Consider the following 17268-nt stretch of genomic DNA (forward strand, 5'->3'; position numbering starts at 1 on the left):
TTATTTCTTGGCTGGAAAAGTTCCTGAAGTCTTTTGATGGTTGCTTGGCAGCCTGAAAGTGATGAAAGTTATGACAATACTCCAGACATGAGTGAGGTATTGATCTCTAGATGTCAAACTTTAGCTTTAAAGCTTTGTTCTTACTATCAGAGATGAAATAACCTCATCATAAAATAAAGACAATTTATTTCTGTTCTGCTAAAGGCTCCTAGTTGTTGTGACCTGACATATATGCGGATAGATGTTTTATATTAAGAGTCATAAACAATTGGAAATACCTCACTGTGGTAGTTTGCTTCTGTCAACCTGCCCTTTTTCTACATTCATGCAGTACAGTGACCTTTGACTACGGTACTCAAATCTAATAAGTTCATCTGTGAGTCTAAGTGAAAATAAGTACCAAATTTGAAAGGATTCTCTTGTCACTTTCTTAAAATAATGCTTTCACAAGGCAAATATATGCTTTGTGAGGTCACAGTGGCCTCGATGTTTGACATCTAAATTCTAATAAGGTCAACCCTAGTCCAAGAGAATATTTGTGGCCGATGCAATGTTGTGAAACAGATTTTCCTGATATATCACATTCACAAGAATATGACGTCACCTTAACCTTTGACCACTAAAATCGAATCAGCTCTTCATTGAGTCCAACTGAACATTTGTACTATTTTTTAAAGAAATTCTCTCAACGCGTTCCCGATATATCATGTTCACAAGAATAGTATGGATGTAAGGACGGACAACCCGAAAACATAACTATGAACAACAGCTCCATAGAGCTCCATGTAACTCATATGCATGGTTCTCCACCCATCTTGTCTTGTTCTAAACAGATCTAATGTCTTCAAGCCAACATAAACATGTTCCTGGTTGTAAGGGGGAAAAAAACATTGTAGCCTGAGCTTTGCCAGAGTAAACAGAACGAGTCAGTAGAGCTGCAGGACTAAAGAGACAGACACAATAATTGGCTTCATTCTTATTACTTGTACTACAAAACATACATGATAAAAATATACCGTGTGCCTGTGCAGACGTAATGAATATCATACACACAGGACACAAAATAATCAATACAATCTGTATTCAATTATATTTTTTTCAGTTATTCTATAAGCTTTCAATCACTCTTTACAAAAATACCATATGGGATGAAATAAGTGGTCGGAATGGGAAAGTGAAAATCCAGCCGTGAGAGAAGGAGGGGGTTTCAGGCTGCGGCAGAGGGAAGAAAGAGCTGTCAGGTCAGAGAGGGGATTCGGGCCAGTGGGTGACCCCCGATGAGAGTTAAGCAGCTACCACCAGTAGCCTGTCAGTCAAACAGCAGGGAGCTGAGCTGCTACACAGGCCAGCGCAGAGAAGCAGCGGGCAGCAGCATATATCAGCAGAACACACACAGAGGCAGAGGGCTGTGCACATACATAGAGAAACCAGGCCTATGTTATAACATGGTACATATTTGCATTGAGTATCTTCAGGGAAAGCAAATTCAGTGTATATTTTAAAACTGGAAGATTTTGTAACTAATATAATGTCTCCAGGTATATTTATGCTTAAGAGAGAAGGTAAAGAATGACATTATTGTCAGGAAGTGAATTAACCACAAGCTTTTGGCTATTTCTGCAAAAGAGTAATTTCCTCTATAGAACATCAGCCCTCAAACTGTTAGCAGCTATAAAACAATGGCCCAGTTTTGATTATCAGTATCATGCGGTAATTAGCATTGTTTAACCTCAAACACAATCCTCCTATCAAATATGTACAGGAATTTTTTTTTTTACATAAATTGTGTATAGACTTATTTCTACTACAGATTCAGTTTCCAGATGTGTATGTTTTTGTGGAAGTGTACATACATTTAGATGCACATCTGTGCTGTTCACTGCTTGACTAATATGGAAATAGTTCATCCTCTGGAAAGCATGAATGTGCTAAGTACATTTTGTTTTAACCAGGACATTCGATTTTTGATATTTCTTAAGTACCAGTGGTGAAGCTGAGAGTTATGGTGGAGATAAATGAGAACCATCCTCTTGAGACAAACACTGTACTATAAGGAAAACTGGTAAATGTTTTTCTTCTCAATAAACTGACCAACCACATTGCCAGTCTCATGTCTGATCTCCAACTGGACAGTTGCTGTCTAATACTGCCACTATCCCTTGGGGCACTTTTTCCCATTACCATGTTAGCTTCTGTAAGACATAACTATCTATAGTTCATACAGTATTTACCTTGCAGTGAGTGTTATTTAAACTATCATATAACAATAAGGTATAAAATGGCAAGAATAATGTTCTCATTTGGACCAAGGTTCTAAGTCCATCAGTATGACTGCATCTTATTCTGCAGGTTCTTTCTAATGGTTTATGAAAATGTGCCCCTTTGCGCCACATCAGAGCACATTCAAACTTACACGGTAAAAACCTGCTCAACTCACAAGCTTTACAGCACTAGGACCCTTATGAGTCTTATGAGCTGGTGGCAGATGTTGTGTATAAGGTAAACTAAATGATTGGCATCATGTCGCTCCTCCAGTCTAATGAGTTTGTGTTGTTGTTTAGAAGTTAAGTGTTTACACTGCTGCCAAACTAATGGAATCTTGGCAAGAATAAATAGCCAATGTCGACTACGTTAGATGCTATATGAGTAAATCGATGGAAAGGTGCTCAGTTATTTTTATGACAAATCCTGATTGACCTTTATGTCTTTTGATGTGAGAAGTAAAAAAAGGAAAAAAGATAATAATATTGATACATTTCATAAGTGAACCTACAGGAGCCACTGGCTACCATCATGTCTGTTAATATGTATAGCAGTGCACCAGTTCTCTTCACTTACAGCCGTGTGAAGTCCCTATAGCAGCGGAAAGGTGCTTGTGATTTGTGATTGTGAACCAACACAAGAGGCATTTTAGCTGCATTCCTCAGGTATCTGTCTCACACAGGTCTGGCCGAGAGATACACTTCTCTTTTAATAAATCCAGCTGTCCACACAGGCCACGTTCCTGCAGCGCTGTAGTCTGCTGTTCAGCGGTCAACTGGGACTGTGTGCAGCCAGAAAGAAAGGGGTGACCTACACTCTGTAGCACTGCGCTTGAATGCATCCTGTCATTCAAGTTGCATTCAGACATAGTACTGACGCAGGGAAAACTGAACCTGCTGCTGATCTCGTTAAGCTTCCTGTGTACAGGCACGACATGAGCCTACCTCTCTCTCGTCCTGGTGCAGCCACTGTTTGGGGTTGTCCTCCGTGGCCAGGTAGGCGATAAGGTCCAGGGCGGTCAGTCGAGTTTGTCGTCGAGATGATACAAAAATCAGCACTGGTTTGGCAGGAGAGTGGCTGCGTATCGCTGTGAGGATATGCAAAGAAGTTTTACTTAATGCAGGTGCTTTGATTCCTTTTGACAAATTATTATTATTTATTTATTTTTAAGACATTTTTGGGGCATTTCTCTGTAAAATGTGGAAGACACACAGCAAAGCGCCCGGTCGGAACCAAACCTGCGGCCACTGCCGGAGAAATTACTCAACTGCTCCGGGACTTGTTCTATAATAATGTTTTGGTCAATTCTTCAAAGAGCCATGATCATGATGTACTTGATTACACTTGTTTACATCTATTTGTTAAAAAATAAATTATGCAAGATATTGACTTACAGCAGCCAGTGTGAGTGTGCATCGAGCCTGCATCATATTTGAATGTAACTAGCAGCTAAATATGGAAGATCGTGGTGACAGCCTGTTTCTGTTAATGAGAACTTATATTTTCCATTATTCTTTAATTATCCAATCAGCCAATCACATGGCAGCAGTGCAATGCACAACAGTCACTTGGGTTTACTCAGAAAGGCAAACATACAAATCTGAAGCAGAAAGTAACATCAAAACAACAGAGATATGATGTGAAATATGATTAAGATGTAGTCATACAAACATATCTTATATTGCCAAGATCAAATTTTTGTATTTCAAGCTACATAACTGAATACTGACTAATACTATTCAGCATTGGTCATCGGAAGATAGTGTAGTAAGTGAGGTAATACAATGGATCATTTTAATCTGAAATACACAGAGTAGTGTGCATCTGGTACTATAATTAACATTTGAATAAAAGAAAATATTAGAATGCTCAGAATGTTCAAAGAATTTTACCTTGAGTTCATTTTGTAGCTAAACAAACAGGATTTTTATGAGGCGCAGTCAAATTGTAGCAGTGATCTCAGCTACAACCAGCAGCATGAAGAACCCTCAATAAATCAAGTGCACACATGTTTCAATGTGTAAACCATGTGGACATGGGCAGCTGTACCTTGGAAGGTGGGCTTGTTCATGCTGGCCATGCGGGGGCAGTAGTGCTGTCCTGGGAAACCGTGGATGTGAACTTCTAGCGGCACGGGGCGAACAGACGGACGGAAGTTAAACAAACCCACCTGTTACACACAGGAGAGGGGGAGGGGGGGCAGACAGAGGGAAAAAGAGAGAGAGGAGATTTAATGCGAGCAGCTGCAACATAGAGCAACATCTGGCTGTAACGTGAACTGTCTGTCACAGAGCAGCAGGTCAATGCTGGACTCCGCTGTGCTCTCTTTAACCTCCGACGTGTCCGCTGCGTCGGTTCTATGATGAGGTGTGATGGTGCAGTGTGGCAACACAGTCACACTCGGTGTGTTACAGGATGAGTGTGTTGCGTTGAGGGCTGCAGCATGTCTTCAGTCATCTTAAAAGCCTGGGTAATTGATTGTGGATCCACCTGTGTAGCAGCCAGCCAATCAGATTTATTGATGGCAGAGGGCCAATCATGTTGGTCCGCTCTCTTTCTCTCTACATTTTTGGCAGCAGAGCGAAAGACACTTTAAAATATTCTGAAATGTGTCTGATGCAAGAAGATACCATAAATCTCAACAGACCTCATGAGTTCCACGATATACTGATCAGTAGTACAGGCCCAAAAAGTAAAAAGGAAAAAAAGAGTCTTCACTAATATGTTAGTATCTTATTCTGAAAGCTTTATTTTTTTTTTTACTTCTAAGCTCATGGTCCAAATTAACTTTTTTTAAATCAACAGCTCAAATTAAGGTGACTGTGGGATTGTATTTAGTCTCTTAAAGGGATAGTTCACCAACATTTTTTCATTCACTCATTACCCCTGAAACTCCTCAAGTGTATTGTGGACTCAAATACCACCCCTCCATCCGCATAGTGGTAGATAATGGGTGAATTTTTATTTTTCAGTGAACTATCACTTTAAGGGTGGGGTAAATTACATTAATTCAATACTAAAATCTCCTCCCGGTCGACTAGTTGTACGTTCTGTGTGTGTTTATGTGTGTGTGTGTCTGAGAGAGAGAGAGAGAGAGAGAGACCATTGGGAGTTGCCGCCAGACCATGCTGCAAGCCACCGCAACCACACAATGGGTGAATTTTGTGTGTATGTTTGCGGTGGCCAATTCCTACTATTTGAGATCAGAGATAATGTGTGAATGTGGGGGGTGTAGCTTCTGAATGAGCACTGAAGAGACGGGCGCATTTGTTTTTAAATCTCAACAATCGTCAGCAGATCCCTCTTACTATGGCAGATTTGCCAGGCATCAAGCATTAAAGCTTCTCTGCTGAGTGGACCTATCTGCTCATCCATTGAATTTGTATTTGCTATTCACAGGAAATGGCAGCTGATCAGGAAAAAACAAACTGCATCAGACTGAGACTAGCTCAGACAGTTGCATTATGCTGCCTTGTGCGGCTTTGTGCTGGGTGTAAGAAAGGGCCCCCTAAGTCCTCTTAAATTAAATTAATCATGTGCTAGCAGCCCCTAGAGGTGGACATGTTTATTACATTTAACAACCTGACAATATTCGATGGTCTGAACGACACACTGTAAAGTTTGTCCAGTGGGGGGCACTGGAGGATAGGCCAATTATACATTTAAATATGATAATGTCTAAATTGAGGGCTGCACCACAGGAGTGTCAAGGAGTGTTTCAAATGGAGAATGTTCATCCTCTGCAGTTGAGGACTGTGTGTAATTTCCTATTCAGGTCAATTAAATATGTTCAAGATGAGTGTGTGGGCTGAGGGGGAATCAGGATTCATCTCCTGAGGACTCTTGTCAGTGCTTTCAATTTAAATGCTAAAGGTGCTGCTCTTCATCAGAAGTGGGAAGATTAAAGGCACCACTTGGAATTTTGGTTGATAATTTGTGTAAAATAAACAATCTTGCATAAAAGTCAACAATTAGCATATGGTACGTGACAGTACATAGCTTGAGGTGAACATCTTATCAATAGGGAAAACAACTTTTAATTTGGGACTTTGATATTCTAATGTTTTTGTTGAAATATTTAAAATATTTTTCAACGGGAAAAATGTAAATAAAATAATAAAAAATACTTAAAGTCATTGTTTACATCTGTGTGAGTCAGTGAATGTAGAAAAGTTTAACCCTAAAAACACTGGTTAAATCAGAGAAAGAGATCCTTGAAAAAGAAACCTATTACGAACATATGATGTAAACATTTTTTTCAGAACTCTGCTTTGATGCATTTTTTTCAGATTGGCATTCACAGGCCTTAAGTGAAGTGTGTGAACTATTAGTTTTGTACTTGAATCCCCTATTGGTAAAATCCCTTCAGTAAGTTTCTTTGTATCATTTTGTCGCCCACTCTGCTTCAAGCCGACTCCAGCTCATCCATCTGCATTGCCTCAAGCATTCCTGATGATAAGAACTTCAGCATGATGCCCAAGCACAGACCATTATATAGATAAACTAAAACATTAACTCCAGACCAAAACTATCTTTTTATCCTAATTTCTATTATTATATATATTACATCAGATATGATGAAACAAATACACCACAAAGAAACGGAGTGAGACAAAGACTGTGGTTCCTGGCTTCACTGCAGCATTGTTTTTTTGTAAACAAAACCAATTGGACTTGTCCTGGAACAAAGGAGCTTATGAAGATGACCCTGCATCTGGCCAAAGAACACGGGGCCAAAGGGTAACACAAAATGACCTGAAGCACTTTTAAGGAAAAATCTGTAATTCCAGGATGGATTCTGACCTGTCCAATTCCCAGCCAGTCAGCGAGGTCTCGAGCGTTGGCCAGAGCTGTGGACAGACCGACCACTCGCACTTTCTTAGACGTGTGAGAGGAGATGAAGTTGGTCCTGGACACAATGACCTCCAACACGGGACCTCTGTCCTCACCTGGAGACAGACACAAGAGCTGAGTGGGAATGTTTGTGTAACGGACCGCTCCGGTCACACTGGTAAAGCTGTATATAAACATGGACGACATGACAGCTTGCCAAAAATTAGGCCAAAACATCTGGTTTGCCCCCTGGTGACTGGCATTGTAAGTCATTAATCCTATCCCCTCCATGTTGGCAGATGAGACATCAGGTTTATGATACATAGTAACGTACATCAGATATAATATGCATTTTAGATATATTTTGACAGTCTCACTGTGATCTGTGGAAGAAAGTAATTTGATGAAAAAGTATCTTGTTCATTTCTGTGCTTGTACACATGTGTATTAAAGTGCACAGCTGCCATCTGTTAACGAGGATAAAAAACTTTTAAAACCTCCTAGAAATAAAACTGAAGATTATTGGATGTATTTGGCCATGAGCTACAAACGATGGGCATTAAAGAAAAGAAGAAAAAAAAATCATAGGATTTAGTACTTGTTTGAGATTAACGAAATGATCTTGTTCTAATGGCCTAATGCCACTTTGCTGTGGTCTCTTACCAAGCAAGTGGATTTCGTCGATGATGAGAATGGCCACTTTCTGAACGTAGCTTCGGTTCTGCCAGCTTCTGCTCACTCCATCCCACTTCTCCGGTGTGGTGACGATGAGGTCGGCCTGCGCAATAGTTCTCATGTCTGGAGTCACGTCACCCGTCAGTTCCACCACTCTACACACACACAGATTAGTTAATTTCTTTAATAATTGCTAGTGTTTAGCCAAAATCCACCCAGATAAAAAGCATCTGAATATGCCAACAAACAGCTGATGACCCATTCTCGCTCTGTCTTCACTCACTTCTTTCCAAGTTGTTGCTCAATTCTGATCTTCCAGTCCTCAATCCTTTCTCTCACCAGGGCTTTCATAGGGGCGATGTACACCACCTAAACAAATGGAAGCATGTAGTTGATACTAAAACTGACAGCAGTGATTCCTTTAACAAAAATCCCATTGAATTCCACAGTAAAAGAGACAGAGCCAGCCCGTCTAACCTTGGAGGTCGGATATTCGTTGAACACCCGAAACATGGCCATCTCTGCAGCAATGGTTTTTCCAGAGCCTGTTGGCGCCCCCAGCAGGACATTAGTGTTGGTGTGGTACAGCGTGTGGAAGATCTGGGTCTGGATGGGGTTGAAGTGAGTGAACTTGAACAGGCTCTCGAACTGAGGGTTACCCAGAGCCGTCACCGGCAACGGCTGCAGGTCCAGAAGCTCTGACAGGAGGAGAAGAGGAACAGGGGAGAAGGTACATTTCAAGTTTGTGGTTTCCAAAATAAGGCTGCATCCAAAAATAATTAATTTAGTACAGAAGGGAATGAATGTAAACAACACTAACTAAAGGTGACATATTTTTTACTCAGTAAAAACAATTCAAGCAATGGACAAAATCTGACATTTATTGAGATAAAAATGTTGAGGATTCAAACTTAAAGCTTATGTAGCAACTGTACAGAGCATTTTTGATGCAGGGAATGTAGTAAATTTAGATCAATAGCTAGAGTCGATAGTAGTCAGGCTGCAATCACTATATTTAAGTCCAGCAACTATGGTGTTATAACACAAAAACAGACAGTCATTTTTGCCACAACATGAATGTGTCTTTGAGATGTGGAGTGTGTGTACCTGTGTGCGGGGGGTGTCTCTCGGGTAAGATGAGGTTCTGGAAGTTGATGATGCAAAGAGCCTCTGCCCCGAGCCAGCGGTCAGACACTGCCTTGATGTAGTACTGAGAGGGCAACGGCTCAAAGATGGGGATGGTGAACACTATGTGCTGCGGCTCCGCTGTTACTACCTGGATAAACATACACACACACCGACTTAAAAGAAGCAAGAGCACGCGTAGCACAGTGTTGTTTGAGGTATATTGTCTTAATGTCAACAGTTGTACATAGTCCAAATTTATATATGGCTTTTCTCATCTTATGGATGATAAAAGTCCTCCCACAAGTTATGCATAAAAGCTAATATATAAAGTGAAATCTTAAAACAATTATCAGCAATGTTCTGTGCTGCCATTCAAGATTAAATAAAGAGTGTTCATTCAGAGAAAGAATTGTGGTGATACAAACTAGCATTCATCTGTATTTTCAACACCATGTATACAGATAAAACCAATTGACTTAAAGCCACACATCATGCCACACAACACCTAGTAGTAGCATTAACATAAAAAGATGGCAACTGAACAATACCCAAGTAGCCAGTATCAAATCAGCCTGGAAATGTAAAAATTATTATGTCAAACCCAAAGCACTTTACAGCTCTTCACAGCACTTTTCTATGTTATATCATTCACCATTTGAGGTTGATTGTTTGGCCCAAGGAGACTTGAAGTTGAACCCCCCACCCTGAGGTTAGTGGGCGACCTTCTCTACCTCCTGTGCCATGGGTGATAGAAATCAAACTAACCTGTTTCTTCTGCAGGAGGAAGTACTCTGAGTGGTAGATGTGATCATTGATGGGATCCTCCACCCACAACCACCATGGCTCCCCCACTGACCCATGGACCTGTACCATAGAGGGACAGGACAATTCAATCCATCTTAATTATTCACATTACAGTGGTGTTAATAAACCAACAAATAAACAAAAGACCTACAACATATAACATATATGTTATGGGAGAGACCAGTCATGACTGGGAAAGTGGTCTCAGACTTACTCGAACATATCACTGTTAATGTTTTTTTTTTTATTGTCCTTTGCTCATATCTGATGGTCAATGAGTTCAATCAAATTCTTTATTAAAATATTTACGTATAACTGACAGAAAAAAGGGAAGAGACAGAGGAAGAAAAATGCTGTGTCACTGTGTTCTCTGTGTCTATGTGTGTGCATGCACTTGGCCCTTCTACATAGAACATTCTACATGTCTCTTCCAACCTACACCCATCCCGGAGACATAAAAAAGATAAAATTCTATTATAACGATAATACAATGATAATACAAAATATCAGCCTATAAGCACCGCAAGTTTGATACCCTCAGGGCTGTGATAACATGAATCATGCGAGTGTGTGCTGCGTGTTTCCTGGGTGCCATCAGGAAGGCGGCTCATGTGTCGGTACATGTGTCCTGGCTCTGCAGCCAGATCACGGCTAAGCCAGCCAGTGTTCTGTTACCACTCTCTCATGATTGAAGCATGCATCGCTAATTGGACATAAACATTCATCTTCATAAACAGCCAGCAACAATGAGCTTCCTGTTCCGCTCAGATTCCAGTAGGAACCCCGGACTAAGCTTCCCATGATCCCCTCTGGTCTGCCCGCTGAGGTGGAACATGCTGCCGAGGTCTGGAGGCATTCTGGCTCACGAGGACAGATGGAGATTCTGTGGCTATAAGAAGAACAAGGTAGGAGGAGCAGCTTGTCTTTCCTTTAAGGTGAAACTAGAACAACTTTTAGTTGTGTATGTAGGATGATCTAATGCTAACTCCACTGCTATATGTATGTTCACTGTGATTTAAAAAAAACATTCTGATGCAATAAATTCTTCCAGAAGTGTTTTGTGGACTCAAATATTTCACCCACCCTTCTATGAACTAATCCTTTAAAGTTGCAGCGTGTAGAAGTAAGTGTCATAAAGTGGTGAAGTTGCATGTTGCAGCTGAACACCCCTCACCTCATCCTCCCCATCCAATCATAAATAGAGAACCTGTGGTAACCTTCAGTTTTCCTAAAAACTCAAAGGGTGTTTAAATGATCCAGTCTTGGCTTATACAAGAAGCATGGCGGCCTCCATAGAGGAACCCCCCCCCGATGTAAATATAAAGTATTTCAATATAAAGGGCCCATTCTAGGGTAAATAAAACAACAATTTGTATAATTTAGATGAAACACACTCGTGAAAACATCACTGGGATTATTTTATATCAAATATCTGTCAATAGATCCCTTCCACCTAAATCTTACACACAGAACTGGGAGCTATCAACAATTTGGACACAATGACATGTTAATTAACATTTGCTGTTTCAAGCCATTTTTAAATAGTAAGCGGAACACCCAGGAGCAGTATGAATGTGTGAGACTGTACACATCGTATACCTGATCATTCCAGTGGAAGTCCGGTGTGACGAGGAGACGGATCCGCAGGACGGTGCGCGTGATTGGCTGGATATTGGCCTCCATGTTGATCGAGGGGATCTGATGGACGCACTGTTTGACCGATAAGCCGACGTTGACGTGGTGTAGCATATGACCTGTGAAAAAAACACCTGGCATTAACATGTGCTCTGTGTCATAAATATGAGTTAACCTGCTGAAGTGCATACCTGTACAATTACAATTCGCTAATAGCAGCTCATATTCTTACTGTGTCGGCTAAATACATAATGCACTAATTCCATCAGTAAAATGAAAGTGTCACCACTCTGCTGTGAGGAGTTTTGATTTTGAATTAAAAAAACTGCTTTCATGCACTCCTATTTTCCAATCGCTTGGACATTTCTATTCTTTCAATTACTGTTAAGCTACTGACAATGAAGATCAAGCCTCTCTGCAGCTGTTTCACATTAAAAGTCGGCCAGAGCAGAGAGGGATAATCAAACCTGAACCACTGGAAGGCTTTTAATGTGAAACATCTGCTGGAGAAGTGTTGGGTTAATTGACAATAGCTTAGCACAGAATGAAAAAAAACTTTCCTAAGTTGAACCAAATGTGGTGAGTCTGTAAGACCATCTGAGACCATCGACTGTACACAGAGTACAACAATTCTTTAAAGTGAAGCCAAAACTTATACAATAAAGGTCATGATTGAACCCCGCCCCCCTCCACGTTAGCAGATTGGACAATGACCAAATCAGAGAAAATAAAAGAGCTGCCCCAAAAGTTTTTTTTAGGTACTTCATATCACACTGATCTCTTTTTTCTGAATTGTGATTTGTTGAGCGTATGTATCGTGAGACCTCGCTAGTGTGGCTTCCACACATTGATCACTACTGTGCAGGCTCCAAACAACCTCACCAGACCCAACCATTCTAAACGGTCAGTGCAGTGGGAGGAAGTGGAAATGCGACGAATGGGTTTACCAATCTCATCTTTTCTCATCTCCTTCAGTTTGTCCACAGTGAGCTTCTTCTCCTCCAAGCGGTTCAGCACAATGTGACTCAGGTTGGGGAACTGTCGAAGGGGGTGGGCAAAGCTCCACAGCCTCTTGTCAATCACTTTGCACAGGGTGAGAAGTCGGTAGGTCATGGCTGGCCACCGCTTCCTCAGAGCAATCTCAAACAACGCTCTGACGATTCGAGCAGCATTCTGAGAGAAGCAGGAGGGGAAAAAAAAACTGCATCAGAATCTATGTCAGAGCTACACAAAATATAATTTGATTTATAGATATGTTATCTCTGCTTTCCCAAGACATCAGTAGCTATAACTTAACCTGTGGAAAAAAGTTGGAATGAAACAAGTGAAAACTTGAAGCAAAGGTCACTCGCAGCAGCTGAATGGTACAACATGCTCCACAGTGCAGATTGATCACATGTGATCATGACAATTTCTGGCTGGGCTCAGAGCAGACGTCCAGGTTGGCCACAGCTGTCCACTGATGGATGACTCATGTCAGCTCTGAAGGAGAGGTCAGGTGGCCGTGGTGGTACTCACTGATAGACTGCTCAAATGTGGCCGGGCAGTGATGAATGTGGTCAGGTGTTAATGTGATCTGATCATCTGAGGGCTGAATTCATTCTTATCGGAGATTATTCAGATCTGGCTGTGATGAAAGCTGGCTGAGACTGAGAGATGTGGCTGGACTGAGGAGGGGGAGTCTGAACTCTGGGCATAAGAGACTTACCATAAAAAGGATTCTGTTAAATCTTGGTCACACTCTACTCTTCCTTACTACCTCCGCCAACGAGGTTATGTATTTATCTCAGCTTGTCTGTCTGTTAGTTGGACTACGCAAAAACTATTGGACATATTAGCACAGAACCTTGTGGAAGGGTATGGTATGTGTCAGAGAAGAAACCATCAAATATGTTGTTTTTGATATCTCATAGAATAATTAATGGATTTGGATGAAAAATATCTGACGTTTGGGGGACTGATATTTACGAGTGTTTGTGATTTGCTGCAGATCCAAATATATTTCTGGATATAGTGAATTTAAATGAGGTGTCTAAATTTCGCTAACAGTGCATCATCCATTAATATTCAAAACGATTCAAATCATTTTGAATAATAAAAATGGAAAGTGTATTTAACAACCGTATCCCAGAGTATCTTTATGTATCTCAGTTCAATCTCAAACAAATTGTTAAGTTCGTCAATCCTTTTGTCCTACAACCTGTCATCTGGATTTACAACTGAGAGCTTGTTAACAGCTGCTGGTAACTTTAAAACTTGATTTAAAATTGACATAGTAGCGCTCATTGTAATTTGGTGGTTTAACTGACTGATACATCGATGTAGTGTGTGTGTCTGTTGTTCCTTCTTGCTCACCTGTGCCACGTATGACAGGTCGGAGATGAGCGAGAAGCTGTCCACCTCCCCGCGGCCGATGTAGGTCTGCAGCAGAATGTTGACCTTCCCGTAGCCGTTCTCCACGCCGCCTGCAGCCTGCAGCTCACAGTTGTTATACAGCAACTGCTCCAGCTCCTCCGTCTCCTCATCACGAACCTAACAGCACAATACATTTATGTTTTTAAATCGTCAACAAGTTGTCATCAGCTGTTTACTGGGTGACTACAGATTAATAATAATGAACTACTTCATTTTGAAACATTTGTGCTGAGATCTCAGGGCTTGACTGAAGCTCTGACTGTCCTAGTTGTACCTGTGGTGAGTTTGTGATGACCCCTCACCTTAAGCTGTTCAAACTCCTCGGCCTTGGACACGATACTGAAGACTTCAGCTTCTGTTCTCTGAGAGTTGAAGAGCTCGTTGAATGTCTTCAGGGATGGAGAACAAACAAGAAGAATAAGATGTATAGAATTAAACAACATTATTGTGTTGAACTAAACAAGGCTCCTTGGATTAACATGGTTACACTTGTACAGGAAACAAAATACCCGCTTGCTTACCTACTGGGCAAATAATAGGATACAGGTACAGGAAAGGTACAGGAAACTAAAAATGAGAACTAGACAGGTGATAAAATGTCAACTTTAACAACTCACCTGTATCTCTAATTAACTATGTAGCTTGTTTTCACTTTTAAGGGGTTATGTGTATAGAGTTTACTACTATGGTATATCTGATATAGAAGTGACTCTGCCTCTATGGTGTATGTGACGCAGAAGTGATTCTACCTCTATGGTGTTGTAGCTGATGTAGAAGTGACTCTACCTCTGTGGTGTATCTGATGGAGAAGTTACTCTACCTCTATGGTGTTGTATCTGATATAGAAGTGACTGGCGGTCCTTCCCAGGTCAGTGGAGCCGAAGTAGCCGGTTCGCTCCTCAAAGCGGATCATCCTGGCCTTGTCCAACTTTCTGCCAGACTCCACCACCAGCTCCCTCCTGTACAGCTCCAAGGACGGATCCAACTGAAACAATATCAGTGTTTGATTTCAATCAGACAACACATATGAAGATCTTCCATACATTCCTTAAGAGTTAGTATATCTGATTGTTGTCCTATCAATAACTCCTCCTAATATTTGCCTCTTTGGAGGAAAGAATATCACCAAATTACAACATACATTATCTCAAGGCACTTATAGAGAAAACTCGTTCTTTTATTCGTGTTCTTTCATCATAATAGTCCTGAAGAGAACTTTGTTGTCTCACTGATAAACAGCAGAATAATAGAAGTGTCACTTTGAACCACCAACCTGATAAGCCTTGTGGTTGATGCCATACGCCAATGGGTTGGCCCTCATGCGAACATAGAAGTAGGTATAACTCAGCCACCTCACGGCCTCTTCCACGTTGGTGACTGTCCCCAACGCAATCTAAAGCAGAAGGGAAAAGAAACAGAAACGCTTGTAAGTCATGTTACTGGTCTCTGCTGCCATCTAACGGTCATTTGAGGAAACTGCAAAATGGACACAGCCCGCTCTTACTACTGTATCCTCTTTCCAACAACACATGTTAGCAGCACTGTTTGGATCAAAATGCAGATTAACCACCTATCAACTGCCAAACTATATTAACATGTATGTTTGCTTTAAAACAGAGTTAAGAGGATTTTTAGGGGAGTTCAAGTGGCAGTCTGACAAAACTGCTAATCATTGTGAAGCCTCCACTAAAGTTCATATGACATCCTTCATATTTTTAAAGAACATATCATGTAATAGACAATTAAAATGTAATAATAATAATATTTTATTCATATAAGACTTTATTTGCCTCATTATTATAAATTATTGGCCACATTGAATTGCTTTGAAGTCAAATGAAAAGAGTAAAAATTTGTCAATTCAATTTCCTATCATTTCAAATAGGAAAAAAAGTATAGAGTTTTTCTACAATCTTTTCCCCACTTTCTTGCTAATATTTTTATCTTTGTATTCATTTGAATTCTTCTCATTTTCTGGGCGACATGAGCACAGTAATGTTTTAATTGCTTTAATGTTTCTTCAATTTGTTGATTTGGATATTGTGCTTTTAATAAAAAAACTTGATGTTGTATACAGTCTCAGCAGATTTCGGTCCATAAGTACTGAATGAATAAATGATCATGAGGTAATGTGATTACTATTTTATCAAATTTTTCCTTAGAGGTTCAGTGTGTAAGACCTAGGTGAAAAGGATCTATTAGCAGAAACGGAATATAAAGCAATTCTAGTAATATTTTGACTAGTGTGTTTCATCTGAATTGTACCAATAGTCGTTTAATATACCCAGAATGGGCCCTTTATATTTAAATACTTTATATAAACCTCAGAGTGGGTCCTATCTATGAAGCTGACATGCTTTTTACAGTTCGACAACTGAAGGCTACCTCAGTTTGTCATGTTTGGAAGGGGGTTGGTAGATGAGGGGTATTCAGCTGCAACATGTAACCTCACCACTAGATGTCACTAAATGCTATACAATGAACCTCTAAAGAGGACCACTTCCCCCCCCCCCCCCAATCGGAAAAATACACAACATTCTCATAAATTTAACAGTTAAAACAAATCACTGCATCACCTGATGAAGAATTGAAACTCACAAAAAAAACACAGAAGAAATGAGATGTTAAATACACGTGTTGAAGATTTCAAAGATTTCTCCCTCAAAATAAACCAAGATTATAACACAATAATGTATTAATAACAGGTAATGTAATCTTGTTGTTAACCACACAGGTGTAATGTTACACAGAGACCTAATGTAACAAATAAAGTATCTTCTCACATTATACAGGATGATGAAACTGCTGAAAGTTGCTCTAGTTAAACCAGTAAAGATTTGACTGAATTTTTATCACTGTAAGAAAAGCTTCCACAAAAATACATATATAACCTTCCCCTTCACCTCAGCATAAATTTTTCAGAAGAGAACGAAGAAAAACGTTATATTTTAGACTTGAAAGAATAGAGAAGACATTAATCCTTGTCCTGTCGAAGCAGGGTGTGGAGAAACTGACCTCAGCGTTGAGGTTGTCCGCCAGGCTGTCCAGAAACTGACTCTCGATGGGGTTCTGCTGAGTCAGCAGGGTCAGGTAATGACTCAGCTTATCATGGGAAGTGATGATGGTGCCCTCGCCGTACTTGTCAAACTGAGGACGACCGGCTCGGCCGAAAATCTGCATGACATCCAGGATACCCAGATCCACTAGGGCCCCGCGCTTGGCATCGTAGATCTGAGTGCCCTGTTAGAGAAACCAGAGACAGACGCAGATTCAGACGACTTGAAACACCGGAAGATTCATTTCTGTGAAAACATTATGTACATGTAAATAGCACCCGATTTAAAATGAGTCACCAAATACCTTGTTGTTACAAATGGGATTTCTCCTGCAGTGCAACAGCAAGAGCTCAATATTGGATACTGTAAATCATTGATAATATTATCTTATTAGAGACAAATCCCCAAAATCAATAATGAAATTTTCAAAGATTCATATGTAAGCAAAACAAATACAAAT

The 17268-nt window shown here is 40.4% G+C and overlaps 1 protein-coding gene across 2 annotated transcripts in view; it reads right to left on the minus strand.

Annotated features, from left to right (window-relative positions):
- ascc3 (activating signal cointegrator 1 complex subunit 3) overlaps positions 1-17268 on the minus strand; it is a 121076-nt gene that overhangs the window by 22026 nt on the left and 81782 nt on the right. For both annotated transcript variants that reach the window (XM_053432395.1, XM_053432394.1), the window contains exons 16-30: positions 16768-16992; positions 15026-15145; positions 14573-14737; positions 14055-14141; positions 13693-13869; positions 12285-12510; positions 11302-11456; positions 9664-9762; positions 8878-9046; positions 8248-8468; positions 8054-8139; positions 7759-7925; positions 7066-7211; positions 4312-4432; positions 3207-3349 (exon numbers count right to left, since the gene is read on the minus strand). In XM_053432395.1, coding sequence (XP_053288370.1) covers positions 3207-3349; positions 4312-4432; positions 7066-7211; positions 7759-7925; positions 8054-8139; positions 8248-8468; positions 8878-9046; positions 9664-9762; positions 11302-11456; positions 12285-12510; positions 13693-13869; positions 14055-14141; positions 14573-14737; positions 15026-15145; positions 16768-16992 — 2307 coding nt within the window. The remainder of the gene's footprint in view (positions 1-3206; positions 3350-4311; positions 4433-7065; positions 7212-7758; positions 7926-8053; positions 8140-8247; positions 8469-8877; positions 9047-9663; positions 9763-11301; positions 11457-12284; positions 12511-13692; positions 13870-14054; positions 14142-14572; positions 14738-15025; positions 15146-16767; positions 16993-17268) is intronic.

The sequence above is a fragment of the Pleuronectes platessa genome, chromosome 10, assembly GCF_947347685.1.
Source record: "Pleuronectes platessa chromosome 10, fPlePla1.1, whole genome shotgun sequence".
Taxonomy (NCBI): Eukaryota; Metazoa; Chordata; class Actinopteri; order Pleuronectiformes; family Pleuronectidae; genus Pleuronectes; species Pleuronectes platessa.